This window comes from Euleptes europaea, chromosome 14, assembly GCF_029931775.1.
Source record: "Euleptes europaea isolate rEulEur1 chromosome 14, rEulEur1.hap1, whole genome shotgun sequence".
NCBI classification, from domain to species: domain Eukaryota; kingdom Metazoa; phylum Chordata; class Lepidosauria; order Squamata; family Sphaerodactylidae; genus Euleptes; species Euleptes europaea.
In genome coordinates this window covers 22,000,901-22,014,201 of record NC_079325.1, presented here as the reverse complement: position 1 = coordinate 22,014,201, position 13,301 = coordinate 22,000,901, and the positions used below count along the sequence as shown (strand labels likewise).

At 46.4% G+C, this 13,301-nt stretch overlaps 1 protein-coding gene across 1 annotated transcript in view; it reads left to right on the top strand.

Moving 5' to 3' along the window:
• Positions 1-227: 227 nt before the first annotated feature.
• LOC130486955 (G protein-coupled receptor kinase 5-like) overlaps positions 228-13,301 on the top strand; it is an 87,007-nt gene continuing 73,933 nt past the window's right edge. Inside the window, exon 1 of the mRNA XM_056860267.1 lies at positions 228-304. Coding sequence (XP_056716245.1) covers positions 253-304 — 52 coding nt within the window. The 5' untranslated portion in view covers positions 228-252. The remainder of the gene's footprint in view (positions 305-13,301) is intronic.

The following is a 13,301-nucleotide window of genomic DNA, read 5'->3' as shown; positions in this document are numbered from 1 at the left end:
TGGTTTCCAGTTGGAAATAGGAAAGCTATAGAAAAAGGTTTTTTTTTTGTTTGTCGTGGGGGGGCCCTTGAGGTCCAGGGTGCTGCTGATTCCCCCCCCCAAAAAAAATTGGCAATAAAATAAAATCACCTCGCAAGGTGGTCCCAGGGGAAAGCAACCTCGCCTCCCCCGTTTGCGTTTTTGGGGTTTTTGGTTTTGCTTTGCATTTTCCCCGGGACTCCCTCGCCGCCGCGTCCTGCAAGCTGGATCGCCATGGAGCTGGAGAACATCGTGGCCAACACGGTCCTCCTGAAAGCCCGGGAAGGTAAGAAGAGGCTCCCTGTCGGGAGGCGCGTGGGCGACCGAGCCTTGCTTTAGGGTCGCCGAATGGAAAATGCAATCATGGGAAGCCGTCGGCTGGTCTGAGCGGGCTCGAGGGCTGGGGCGCGCGGATTCCGAATTAAGCCTCATGGGGCGCTTCCGCACAGGCTGAATAATGCGCTTCCATTCCGCTTTCAGTGCGCCTTAACGATCGTTGGCGAAAGGCCATTTACGCATGGGAGGTTTTGCCTTGCGTTTGCCGCTCGCTAGGTGCACATTTCCCCCATCCGAATCCTCAAAAATCAGCAATAAGCCCCCATGCAGAGTTTTGAGAATTCTGATGGGGAAAATGTGCATCCAGAGAGAGGCAAATCCAAGGCAAAGCCTCCCGTGCATAGATGGCTGAAGAAGAGTTGGTTTTTATACGCCGACTTTCTCTACCACTTAGGGAAGAATCAAACTGGCTTACAATCACCTTCCCCTCCCCACAACAGACACCCTGTGAGGTAGGTGAGGCTGAGGGAATGTGACTGACCCAAGGTCACCCAGCTGGCTTCATGTGTAGGAGCGAGGAAACCAATCCAGTTCACCAGATTAGCCTCCGCCGCTCATGTGGAGGAGCGGGGAATCAAACCCGGGTCTTCAGATCAGAGTCCACTGCTCCAAACCGCCGCTCTTAACCACTATACCACGCTGGCACGAAAATGCTAGTAACGGGCCTATTTTACAGGGCTGTTATAAGGATTTCCAAGGAAAGGGACACAACAAGCGGCAATATAAATGCTTGCATCTGAAGGTAGGCTGAACGCCTCTTTGCAGATTAGGAGGCCACAGGTGGGGTCAGGGTCCCCTCCCTGTGTGTTCATTCTGGAATAACTGTCATGCCAGAAGTGTACATTGATAACCTGCCTTGTTGTGTCCCTGTAAATACGTCCCCTATCAAATGCGTTTTATGTTAAAGATGAAATATGTATTGTTCATGATCTAGCTTATATATTTGTTTTCCTGTCTGGACACTTTTTTTTTTTTGCAAAGGAAAGCAAGGACTGGTGCTTCTCTTTGGCACCAGTGTGGCACATGATGCTAATTCCCATGGTGTGAGATGGTGTCGGCGGGGCACATGTTTGTTTAGAGCCACAGGTTGGATACCTCAAATTGGTGCGGAGGACTATAGTGAAATAAAGTGCAGAATAGCTCAGGAGAAGTGTAAGCCTGCTTTCTTTAAGCACGTTTGACCTTAAACACACAAACAAGGTTATGGCTGATCTTTGAGGATGGAGATCGGGAATGCATTGGCACGAGTCAGGTAGAATGCTACCTAGCCTCACTTCCTTTAGGCAGGAAGCTTGTACATGAGATTGCTTGCCGCTTGGAATCCATTCCTTCTCTAAAAACTTGTAATGATGGGGAAATGGAGAATGCCTTGCAGAAATGTGATTTTGATGAGCACACGAAAAACTAGAGCAAAAAGGCAAAGTGACGAGTCCCTTCTGCGTTTGATTTCCAGAGATCAGCCTTGGCAAAACTGATACGTAGATCCAAACCGATTTGCTGTGCCTAAGAATGATCGATGCATTGGATCTAATGGGATTTCTTGCCTCTCTAGGTGTCTGGAACAAAAATCTTCACCTTGGTAGGTTTTCTGGTCCAGCAGGGCATGCTATGACTGGGTTCTGGCATTGCGCTCTGTGTCTACTCATGATGCAACAATCCCCCTTAGCCCAATGTGATGTGGTGGTTAAGAGCGGTGGACTCTTAATCTGGAGAACCGGGTTTGATTCCCCACTCCTTCACATGACTGGCAGACTCTAGTCTGGTGAACCGGGTTGGTTTCCCCACTCCTACACATGAAGCCAGCTGGGTGACCTTGGCCTTGTCACAGGTCTCTCTGAACTCTCTTAGCCCCACCTACCTCACAAGGTGCCTGTTGTGGGGAAAGGAAGGAAAGGATTTTCCTTAAAAGGTAGAGAAAATTGGCATATAAAAAACAACTCTTCTTCGTCTTCTTTAATAGTAACACCATCCCAACCATATGAATGTGATTCCTTGCTGAAATGTTGGTTGTCCTTACATAACCTTTGTTTCTTTAAAAAAAAAAAAAGACATGACAGTTCTTACGTTCCTAGCCTTTTTTAACTGGGCTCAGAGCCTCTCAGAAGGACTAACTTTGTTGGGAGTCAGAGCCATGAATTCCGTCTGGTTGCAACCCACCAAAACAAGGGACTAATTTTCTAGGTCTGAAAGATGCCTTGCCTGGAAAGCCACAATTTAGGTGGTAGAATGGGCGTTGGGTTGAGGGTGGCATGTCCCTTGAGGTCCTTGACTGACCCAGAAGCAGCAGCTAAAGCTCATTTCCTCTATACAAATTAGAGGTTTACTCTGCTGTAATCCAGACAGCAATGCTGTCCATCCATTCACTGAATGCATGATTTGTCCTGGGGGATGTTCACACGCACAAACGTATGGCAACCTGACTTCCTTGTAGGGAATTGCATGTACCCTTGCTTGTGACTCTTTCACCGTGCAATCATGGGATGGGGAGCATGGACAGGCAAAAAGCTCCCTCTGTGAGCTGGACCAAAACAAAGATGCATCGGCACATTTTTATAACTGTTCAGAAAGTTATAAGCTGCTTTCTTGAGAAGCAAGATCCGCCAACAGTTCTACCTTCTCTGATCACTTCCTAATTCGATTACTGTAAGGGATTCTGCGTGGGGTTGCTTATAAAGGCTGGTCTTTTATAGGCAGTCTTTGAAGAAGACTGGTGGGAAATGATCATTGCTCCAGTGATGAATGAACTCCAAGGGCCGGCAGATTGTCTCTGGTAATCAATTTAAAATGCTGGTACTTTCCTTTAAAACTCTAATGCGGTGATACTCGGTGGCTCTTCGACATGCCACCTGTGGATATTCTGAGCACCATCTTTCAGTAAGTGGGCAGTGCCCTTGCCTGCTGGGGCAAGTAGTTGGTGGTTGGTTCCCACCTTAAAACAGGTAAGATGTGAGCTTCCCTGAGGTGCAGGCCTCAAGCCAAGAATGGAAGTAAATGTGGCTGTTTTGATTGATGGGTAATTGCAAACGTGGATCTCTGTGAGCCACAGAGTAAGTGCCGCTGCCCTAAAGGGTCTAGATTCAGGATGCCTGCCAGTCCAAGGACTAAAAATTGTAATCAAAGGCCCTTTCTGTGTGCCTCTGCCTTCTGAGGTGAGGTGGATGGTCAGCAGAGTTGGGGGGTCTTTTCTGTTGTGGCACATTGAGTCCATGAAATGCCCTCGTCCTAACCATTTGCTTATTGTCATATCTGTTGACTGCTTTAATGCCAAGTAAAAAGTCCCTTCCCTTCAGTCATTTGTTTCTGAATTCTGTTATGCTTTCAGCGTAGATTGATATCTTCTACCTGCCAACCATTGCTGTCGTAGATGTCTTTTATATAATTCTCAACTGCCGTTTAAACTTTTAAAGTTGCTGCTTATTCTTTTATTCTTGGCTGAAATATATTATTTTTTTCAGCATATTTTTAATGTCACTGCCTTGCTCTCATTTCGATGTCATGGTTTTTAAACTGTAAGTGGTCCCAACAACTTTTGAGTTCAAAGCAGAGGAAAGAAATCCTTTCAAATAATCACGGCTTGACAGAACAGTCTCTGTCACCCACCCACCCTGTAACTTGTCCATGAAAATAGGAAGTAAAACTAGTTTACTAAAGTTCTAGAAATCCAGAAAAATGCATGGGAGGGATAGTTCTGTTTATTATTGTGAAAGCTAAACAGAACCTCCATGTTTAGAGGCACTATACCTCTGAGTACCAGATGCTGAGGACAAAGGGGAGATGACTGTCACTATTATACTCTGTGTTCAAGATTCCAGCAGCATTGACTTGGCAGCTGTTGATAAAAATACAAATGGGCTTTGTTTTGACCCAGCTAGATAATTTCTACCTTCTTAAGGATAGACGGTGGATTTAAAAAGTACTTCGGAGAGCAATACTATGCAGCCTGCTCAGAATCCTACTGTTCAACGGGGTTTTCTCCGAGAAAAGTGTTCTCAGGATTGCTTTGTCGAGGAAGATGCAAAGACTGCAGGCTTGTGGATAGTAAAATTCACTTCCAGCATGGAAGTTTTACAAAAGTTCTATTATTTTAAAGATCATTTATTACTGACATAAGCCTATGTAGGCAAGAAGGCCAATATCTTTTTTATTTTGGTGAGCTAGTACTTTTTGTGGTTTGTAGCCATAATCTTGCGGTTCAGAAATATTTGCATCATCTCTTTTGAGCATGCTGAAGGAAATTGCAGTGATATTACCACTGGATCTGTAGTAATGGAAGCCCAGCCTACTGTGGCCCAAATGTGAATACTAACTATAATACAGGCAGGGTCAGCTGTAAACATAACTGCAGGGTTGGAAACATTTTAAGACTTGGACGAGGATCTAAAGAGACTCAAAAAGGGTGAAAACGCATGGTCGCTTTATCCTCCTTTAATCCCTGTTTCAGCCAGGATTCAGCCAGGATCGAATGCATGCGTTTCGCCTAATGTGCGTTCGATCCTGGCTAAAACAGGGATTAAAGGAGGATAAAGTGACCATACCCTGACCTGGATGGCCCAGGTTAGCCTGATCTCGTCAGATCTCAGAAGCTAAGCAGGGTCAGCCCTTGTTAGTATTTGGATGGGAGATCACCAAGGAATACCAGGGTTGCTGTGCAGAGGAAGGCACTGGCAAACCACCTCTGTTAGTCTCTTGCCATGAAAACCCCAAAAGGGGTCGCCATAAGTCGGCTGCAACTTGAAGGCACTTTACACACACACACACAAAGTGACCATGCGTTTTCACCCAAAGAGAGGAGAGAACATGTATAAATGCAACCGAATAATCTTGGGCTGGATCCAGCCAGCTTTTCCACTCAATATCACCCTGTTCTCTCCCCCCCCCCACATATTATAGCCCCCATTCCATAATACTTTTGTGCATACAATTTCCATTATGCCCAGTACAGCTCTTTTGGTGGTCAAAGAGTAGGTTGCTTCCTTTTCCACCAGTAGAAAAGCTGATTGGATCTAAGCCAGTGACCAGACCAAGTTCTAAGCAACAAAACCAAATAAAACCTACCTTGAGCCAATTGATGGCAGGTGAGTCTAGCCAATGTGTTGATCTGAAATAACAGGGCAAACTGTCAGATCTGATTGCTGAACAGGGGACTGCTTTTTTCTGTGCTGCAGGATTACCTGTGTTTTAGGTTTATATGTATGTACACACCATCAAGTAGCAACCGACATATGGTGACACCAGCAAGGGGCTTTCAAGGCAAGTGAGAAGCAAAGGTAGTTTGCCATTGCCTTCCTCTGCAGAGTCTTCCTTGGTGATTCCCCCATCATAGTGCCAACCCTGCCAAGCTTCCAAGATCTGACAAGACCGGACCATACCATATCATTCTGCATCTTGGTGTTTTGGTTTAGAACAGGGCTAAAGTTCATTTTGACCAAGTTGAATTCTTTGACTGGGGACTTAGAGGGCCATAAGAAAGCATCGGCAGATATGGACATTATTCAGGTTCCAAAGGGTCTTGCCTACTCAGGAACAATGTTGATGTGTAACATGCACGGCAGTGGGAATGGCTTCCACTGAGCAAGTCAGTGCAAGGAGCAATGCTCAGACTTCTTGTTTTTGATGGAAACTGCAGCTGTGTGTTCTGATTGGCCTGTGCTGAGTGAAACAATACGGACGGAAAACTCGGGTTGGGATTTCCTAGGGTGGCAAAGGATTCCATTTTAATGGGTAGTGCTTGATGTTCAGATCTTTTCAGTACCTTTGATCACGTCCGTCTTAAGAAAATTGGGTATGTCTCCCCCCCCCCCCAGCTCTGGTTTGCTCTCATGCTCTAAATATTCCGGATATATTCTTTCCCATTGGCCTTAAGTCTTTGATTGCTTACCGACACCCAGACATAGATTTTTGGAATGTTTGTGCATGCAAACTTGCTGCCACAGGCATTGACAGAGGTGAAATATTAGGGCTGTAAATCACCTGGTGATGGCCTGAAGCTAGTAGTACATGAAACGTGAGGTCTTGCCAGACGATGGCCGCACTCAAGTGTGCACATGTCCTAAATTCATCATAGCGCAAAAATGTATGAAGTCGCCATCCTTCCCTCCTGTTCATTTTCTTCCCCTTCTGGTGTGTTCATGGTTGTGAGTGTAGATGTATATTTCCCCCAGTTGTTTGGTAACAGAACTAGAAATCTGATACTGGGGTAGTCAGATGAATACATCAGGGGAGCACACTTCCTCATGTATATCGGTATATTTATACGCCTATTTATGCATGCAATGCACAGATCTCAAGCATACCTTCAATGCTCAGCCGTCAGCCAACTCTTTAATGTTCGGTTTGATTTCTGTTTGCTTTGTGCCACTTTCTTAAAAACAAAAGTCTGGGAGAGAGACCTGGTTAGTACTTGGATGCGAGACCACCAAGGAATACCAGGGTCGTAATGCAGAGGAAGGCAATGGCAAACCACCTCTGTTGGATTCTTGCCTTGAAAACCCTACTGGGTTCCATAAGTTGGCTGCGACTTGATGACACTTTACATTATGAAATTGCCTTGCACCACATTTCCATTCACCCACCTTAGTCTAATGTCTGGTGGTGCGTCTTCAGGGTCCCAGGACAGAGGATAATCTTTGCCAGCACTGGCTTCCTGAGGTCTGTTAAGTAGAAATGCTGGGGATTGAATTTGGCACCTCCTGAATGCAAGGTGTATGCTCTGCCACTGAGCCGCAGCCCCTCTGACAATTCCCCCCCCTTTTACAGCGAGCAGATGAGGAACACGTGGTGTTTGACAACACGTGGTGTTTGACGTCTGTATCAGACTGCCTTGAGCTCCTTGGAGGAAGGGTGGGATAAAATTGTACCAATTTTGTGTGAAATGAGAAGGGGTGACATAAGTCCTGGGATTTAATGCAATGAAACAGCCCTTCTCAAATGGTATTTCTGAACTGTAGTAAATTCTAAAGACATCTGATATTATAAATGAAATGTCTTGATCGGTATCCAAAATGGAGTTCCCCAGGCAGGTGCAATGAATGCAGATTTATAGACTACAGGTGTCTATAAATCTCCTAACACCCACATACTGTGTGGATAATTCTTTTCTGCCCTAGGAAGTTGAACTACCAAAAACCTTGATAGCTTTCTAAAGTTTTTGGGAGGCCCTAGTCGGAGCCGTTGAGTAAATCCAGAGCTGTGTTCAAATCCCATCGCAGTTATGCATTTGCTGGCTTGACCCTGGAGAGTTGGGTCGTTCTTTTTTTGCACCATCGAGCTGGAATGAATTAGTTCATTCACCCGATGTAGATTCTGTCGGTCCCCTCCTTGTCACTACTGATAAGCACCAATGGAAGAAGTGACCTATCTGAAACACGGTTATCGCTAGTTGCTGCTTATCGGTAGGCTTGAAGCAATGAATGCAGCAATCAGCAAACTTCTTGAGGCCACAGCCAAAAGAAATGCAATGGGTTCACAGGTCTTCAGCCTATTTACAATCTGTGAAGAGTGATGAGCTCCGTTTTATGGCTTTTGTAGGGAGTGAATGAAATTAACATTCTAAATGCATTGCATAGCACTATGGAAATGCTTAAGGCTGTGTTAAAGCCATTAAATGTTTTCTTGGGCAGGATCTTGCTTCTCCAATAACTTCAGATTGTGAAAGCAACCTGCTGGATCAGGCCAGTGGTCCATGTAGTCCAGCATCCTGTTTCCCACAGTGGCCAAACAGATGCCCTGGAAGTCCCACAAGCTGTGGCACAGAGGCCGAAATCTCTCCTTGTTATTGCCCACTAGCAACTGGTGTCCATAGGTATACTGCATCTGAACATGGAAGTTCCATTTAACCAGGTTGACTAATAGCCACTGATGAATATATCCTCAATGAGTTTCTCTGTGTCTCAGGTGACAAAAACTAAAACTAAAGTTAGAAAACAAATTATGTAGTAAACCAAAGCAAGGGTATTATTTGGACAGAGGCTCCCTCAGAGTTTGGACAGCATTAAATTAAACTTTATAACAGTGAAAACACCAAATTCTGTCTTAATGTACTATCGTTACACACCTTATAGCATAGGTAACTGTCGACAAAATTATTTGTGTTTTGTCTACAATAGAAGTTCTTTCCCCCAGCATTCCCTAAAATTTCCCAGTTTTTCCAGCGGGGAAAAAGTCCTCAGACTTTTTCATGCCGCCCATTTGGAAAGAGTGAAATGCCTTGTCAGATGAGGTTTTTCTTATTTGAAACAAGAAAATATTTTAAAGGAGGCTTTTTTCTGTACTCTCCAACATTTCTCAATTTTTTTCCAGTGGAAAAATTGAAAGATGTTCTCAGCCTTTTTCATGCTGAAAACCTTGTCTTAAGAAGCATTTCATTTATTTGAAAATATAAAATATTTCGCAGGGTTTTTAAAAATCAGTGTTCCCTCAAATTTTCCATAAAAAGGAGGGGAAAGTCCGGGGTGTGTGTGTGTGTGCCAGAGAAGAACCTGCTGTTGTTTTTTTGCTAATCCCCCCCCCGTCTTCACTACACAGAAGACATCTTCTTGCTTATGCATATATCAATCAATCAATCTTTAATTTACAGTCATGTGACCAAATCAAAATAACATATGATCACCGTAAAACAATATTAATTGCTCAACAAATCCATAGATAAAAATTATCGACACAATCCCAATAAAATCCCATTTATGAAATGGACCATATTCTAACTTCTAAAAGGTTTATGTCTATACATATAATCTCCTCCACCTTCCTCTATCTTAGTGTGTCTTCTTCCAGTGTTAATTGTGAAGCTCCAGTCTGTGCCAAGGGCTTCTCTTCTATTGAAATAGAATTGGATAAGAGTGTTATGGATACAGTGGACTGCCAAAAAAACAAATCAGTGGGTTATAGATCAAATCAAGCCTGAACTGACCCTAGAAGCTAAAATGACTAAACTGAGGCTTTCGTATTTTGGTCACGTCATGAGACGACAAGAGTCACTGGAAAAGACCGTCATGATAGGAAAAGTTGAGGGCAGCAGGAAAAGAGGAAGACCCAACAAGGGATGGATGGACTCAATAAAGGAAGCCATAACCTTCAATTTGCAAGATCTGAGCAATGCTGTCAAAGACAGGACATTTTGGAGGACCTTCATTCATAGGGTCGCCATGAGTCGGAAGCGACTTGACAGCACTTAACACACACACAAATGGTAGAGAAAATCAGCATATAAAAACCAACTGATTGCTCTCTTTAAGTATTTGAAGGGCTGTCACTTTGAGGAGAGCAGGGAGCTGTTCCTGTTGGCAGAGGAGGAACAGGGCTCGCAATAATGGGTTTAAATTGAGGACAGAAAGGTACTGGCTGGATATTAGGAAAACATTTTTTTACAGTAAGAGTTGTTCGGCAGTGGAATCAGCTACCTAGGGAGGTGGTGAGGCTCCCCCTCACCGGCAGTCTTTAAGCAGAGGCTGGACAAGCACTTGTCAAATATGCTCTAGGCCAGGGGTCGGCAAACTCATTAGTCAAAGAGCCAAATATCAACAGTACAACGATTGAGATTTCTTTTGAGAGCCAAATTTCTTAAACTGTATAGGTAGGTACACTGTTTATTAACTTAATAAACTTTAATTAAAGTTTTAAGTCTTAATTAGACTATAGGTACACTGAATAAAACTTGATATCATACTTAATAATGATCTTATTTATTGATACAAATTAAATTGTAAGTAAGGTATCCATAAAATTAAATCATGACAATGACTGACAAACACTTAATGTGAACAATGGCCTTGCATCTCCATGGAAAGTTTGGGTAAGTCAGGTTTGTATTTCAGCTAGAGCACAGCTAGTCCCCAAGATATCACGATGTCTATTAATGTTCTAAATAGCATAAATTGAAACAAAGTCAGCTCTCTCACATGAAAGGCAGCTACATTTATTACTTGAAGAAGAATACTTCTAAAAACAAGCTCTGCAAATTTAATGTGTATAAAACACTGGGTTAAGGGTTGCTTTCCCCAAATCTAATAATTAAGAACCCTATGATGGTCAGTACAGTAACTCAAACACCAGGCCGTATATTAGCAAAATCCTGGGCCGTGGACAATCTCTCAGATGTGCAAAGTACAACAAATACAATTTGGGGGAAGGGGGAGGGGACAACTCGGCTGCGAAATTCAAACGGATGAAGGCCGTTACAACATAAGAAAAGCCAAGCTGGATCAGACCAAGGCCCATCAAGTCCAGCAGTCTGTTCACACAGTGGCCAACCAGGTGCCTCTACGAAGCCCACAAACAAGACTACTGGCAGCAGCACCATCCTGCCTGTGTTCCACAGCACCCAATATAATAGGCATGCTCCTCTGATCCTGGAGAGAATAGGCGTGCATCATGATCCCCAAATCCTCTCCTCCACTTAAGTTTGCCATTTTATCAGCCCTCCCTCCATTTTGGGTGCCTGCCAGAATGTGGTGGTGGTGGTGGAGGACAAGTGGTGGCTCAGCTCTGCCGGGTGCCTCCCGGAGGTGGTGGGGCACAGCAGCGGTGGGGCACCGTCGGGGCCTGCCTAGGTGGCCCAGAACTGGCCGGTGCCCCGCTGTGTGCTTTCCCCTCACACACACACAGGGCCGCACATGCGGCCCCACAGCCTGGTGCAACCGGGCAGAAGCCTTCGGCACTCCCTCTCTGGCCACGCACGGGCCCCGGGAAGCCCAGAAAAGGCCGGGGGAGGGGGGAAAGGGGCTCTTTCACTGGAGATGCCGGGGAATGAACCTGGGACCATCTGCATGTCAAGCAGATGCTCTACCACTGAGCCACATGGCGTCCCAGGCAAACACGGCGTCCCATTCACTCTTCGCCAAGCAGAGAGAAGGCGCTCAGTGAGCCCCGGCTCCTGCCCATTCCTTCCGCTGCCAGGCCCCGAGGAGCCCTCCACCCCCCTCTCCGACCTAAACGCACCTCCGCCCGCCAACCACCTTCTGCCGGCCACCTCCCGCCCTGGCTGGGCACGATCCCCACGCGCATGTGCAGCAGCTGACAGCCCCCCCCCGCCAGACCCCCCGGCGTGTGTGCGACCCCTCCCAGCAGTGTGGCGCAGTCCACGGCCCACCGCGCACCCGTGGGGGGAAACGCGCCTCGCCACGCACCCGCCTGCAGCCGCCTCCGCTTGGCTGGCGGATCAACGAGGGTGGGGGGCTGCGCCGCGCCAGCCTCCTTCTCCCTCCGCCGCCTCCCGGCTGCCTCAGCTTGGGGCCCGCCGCAGTCCCAGGGGGCACGTGGCGTGGTGTGGCCGGGGAGGCGGACGCCGCCACTCATCAGCCCGGGTCCACTCTGCGCCCCACTGCGGCCCCTCCCCTGCCCCCTTCCTAGATCCCCCCGCCCTCTGGCCACGTGTCGGGTCGTTTGTGCGAGAGCCGCACGCAAGGAGCCAAAGAGCCGCATGCGGCTCACGAGTCGCGGTTTGCTGACCTGTGGGATAAGGACTAAACAGTACGTTTGCTCTCCAAAGACCTAGATTAATTCTGCTAGTTAATTAGCACGGCCGTTTATTCCTCCTGAATTGTATTCTGCCCAGGGGAGCGCTCGGCTCTACTCTCTTGGTGGCCTGCAAATATCTGTGTGGTGCAGCGCTTGAGTGAGGTTTTCCATGGCTTTCTCATTCCTCTCTCTCTTCCCCCCCCCCTGAACATGTCTGGCCTGAGGCCGGTGCCTGCCCTTTAATTATGTGGGATTGGAACATCCGGCCAGAGCTCATCGGAAGGTGACCGGGCAGCAAGATGTCTGAAGAGCCTTTCTCTGCCAAGGGTTGTCAGAGTATCAGCGGCTCTTGGGTAGCATTCGGATAGTTGGTGCTCACTTTCCCCCAGAGGCTATCAGCACCGCACTGCCCTCCCCTCCCCCACTGTGAAGCTAGCATGAACATTGTGGTGTATAAAAATAATCAAACTTGCAGAAATATTAAATACGTGTGGTTTTAAGCCGTGGTGAATTTGCTTGCTTGCTTGCTTTGGGGTTTCGTAAGAACATAAGAAAGGCCATGGTGGATCAGACCAAGGTCCATCCAGTCCAGCAGTCTGTTCACACAGTGGCCAACCAGGTGCCTCCAGGAAGCCCACAAACAAGACGACTGCACTAGCATTATCCAGTCTGTGTTCTTAAGCACCTAATACAATAGGCATGCTCTTCTGATCCTGGAGAGAATAGGTATGCATCAGGACTAGTATCCATTTTTACTAGTAGCCATAATAGTTTCCTTGCATAATTTGTATGGGGGTCTATGAGGGGAGTAGAGACACCAGTTTCAAGCGTATGCTAGGAAACTAGATGCAAACTTAATAAACGTCCATTAGACACAAGGGTGAAAAGGGTTGCTGTTCAAGAAGGACAAGCCATATTTCTTGACTTCTGCAACTACAAGCAGGGAGGTTTTGAGGCTGATGTGGTACAGTGGCAAGCGCCACTTAGCATACCTATAAGGTCTTGAACCTATTCCCCTCCTGCCCCATGCTTGGGTCTTTGGCGTAGTGCAGCACTTGATCCAAAGACTATAGCTGCATTCCAACTTTACCGCAGTAGTGAAAGGCTGTTGCAAAACAGGTTAAGCTCAAAATCAAGTGTTTCACTTACAGACATGTCAAACTCATTAATGAAACCATGCACTTATATTCATATTACTCAGAGGCATTAAAATAAAAACCGCATGTTTGAAGCAGGTTTGTAGAATAGGGTTGCCAGGTCCCTCTTTGCCACTGGTGGGAGGTTTTTGGGGTGGAGCCTTAGGAGGGCGGGGTTTGGGGAGGGGAGGGACTTCAATGCCATAGAGTCCAGTTGCCATAGCGGCCATTTTCTCCAGGGGAACTGATCTCTGTCGGCTGGAGATCAGTAGTAATAGCAGGAGATCTCCAGCTAGTACCTGGAGGTTGGGAAATCAAAAATACAGCAGCAGGAAACAATTACTTTGCAAATGTGTC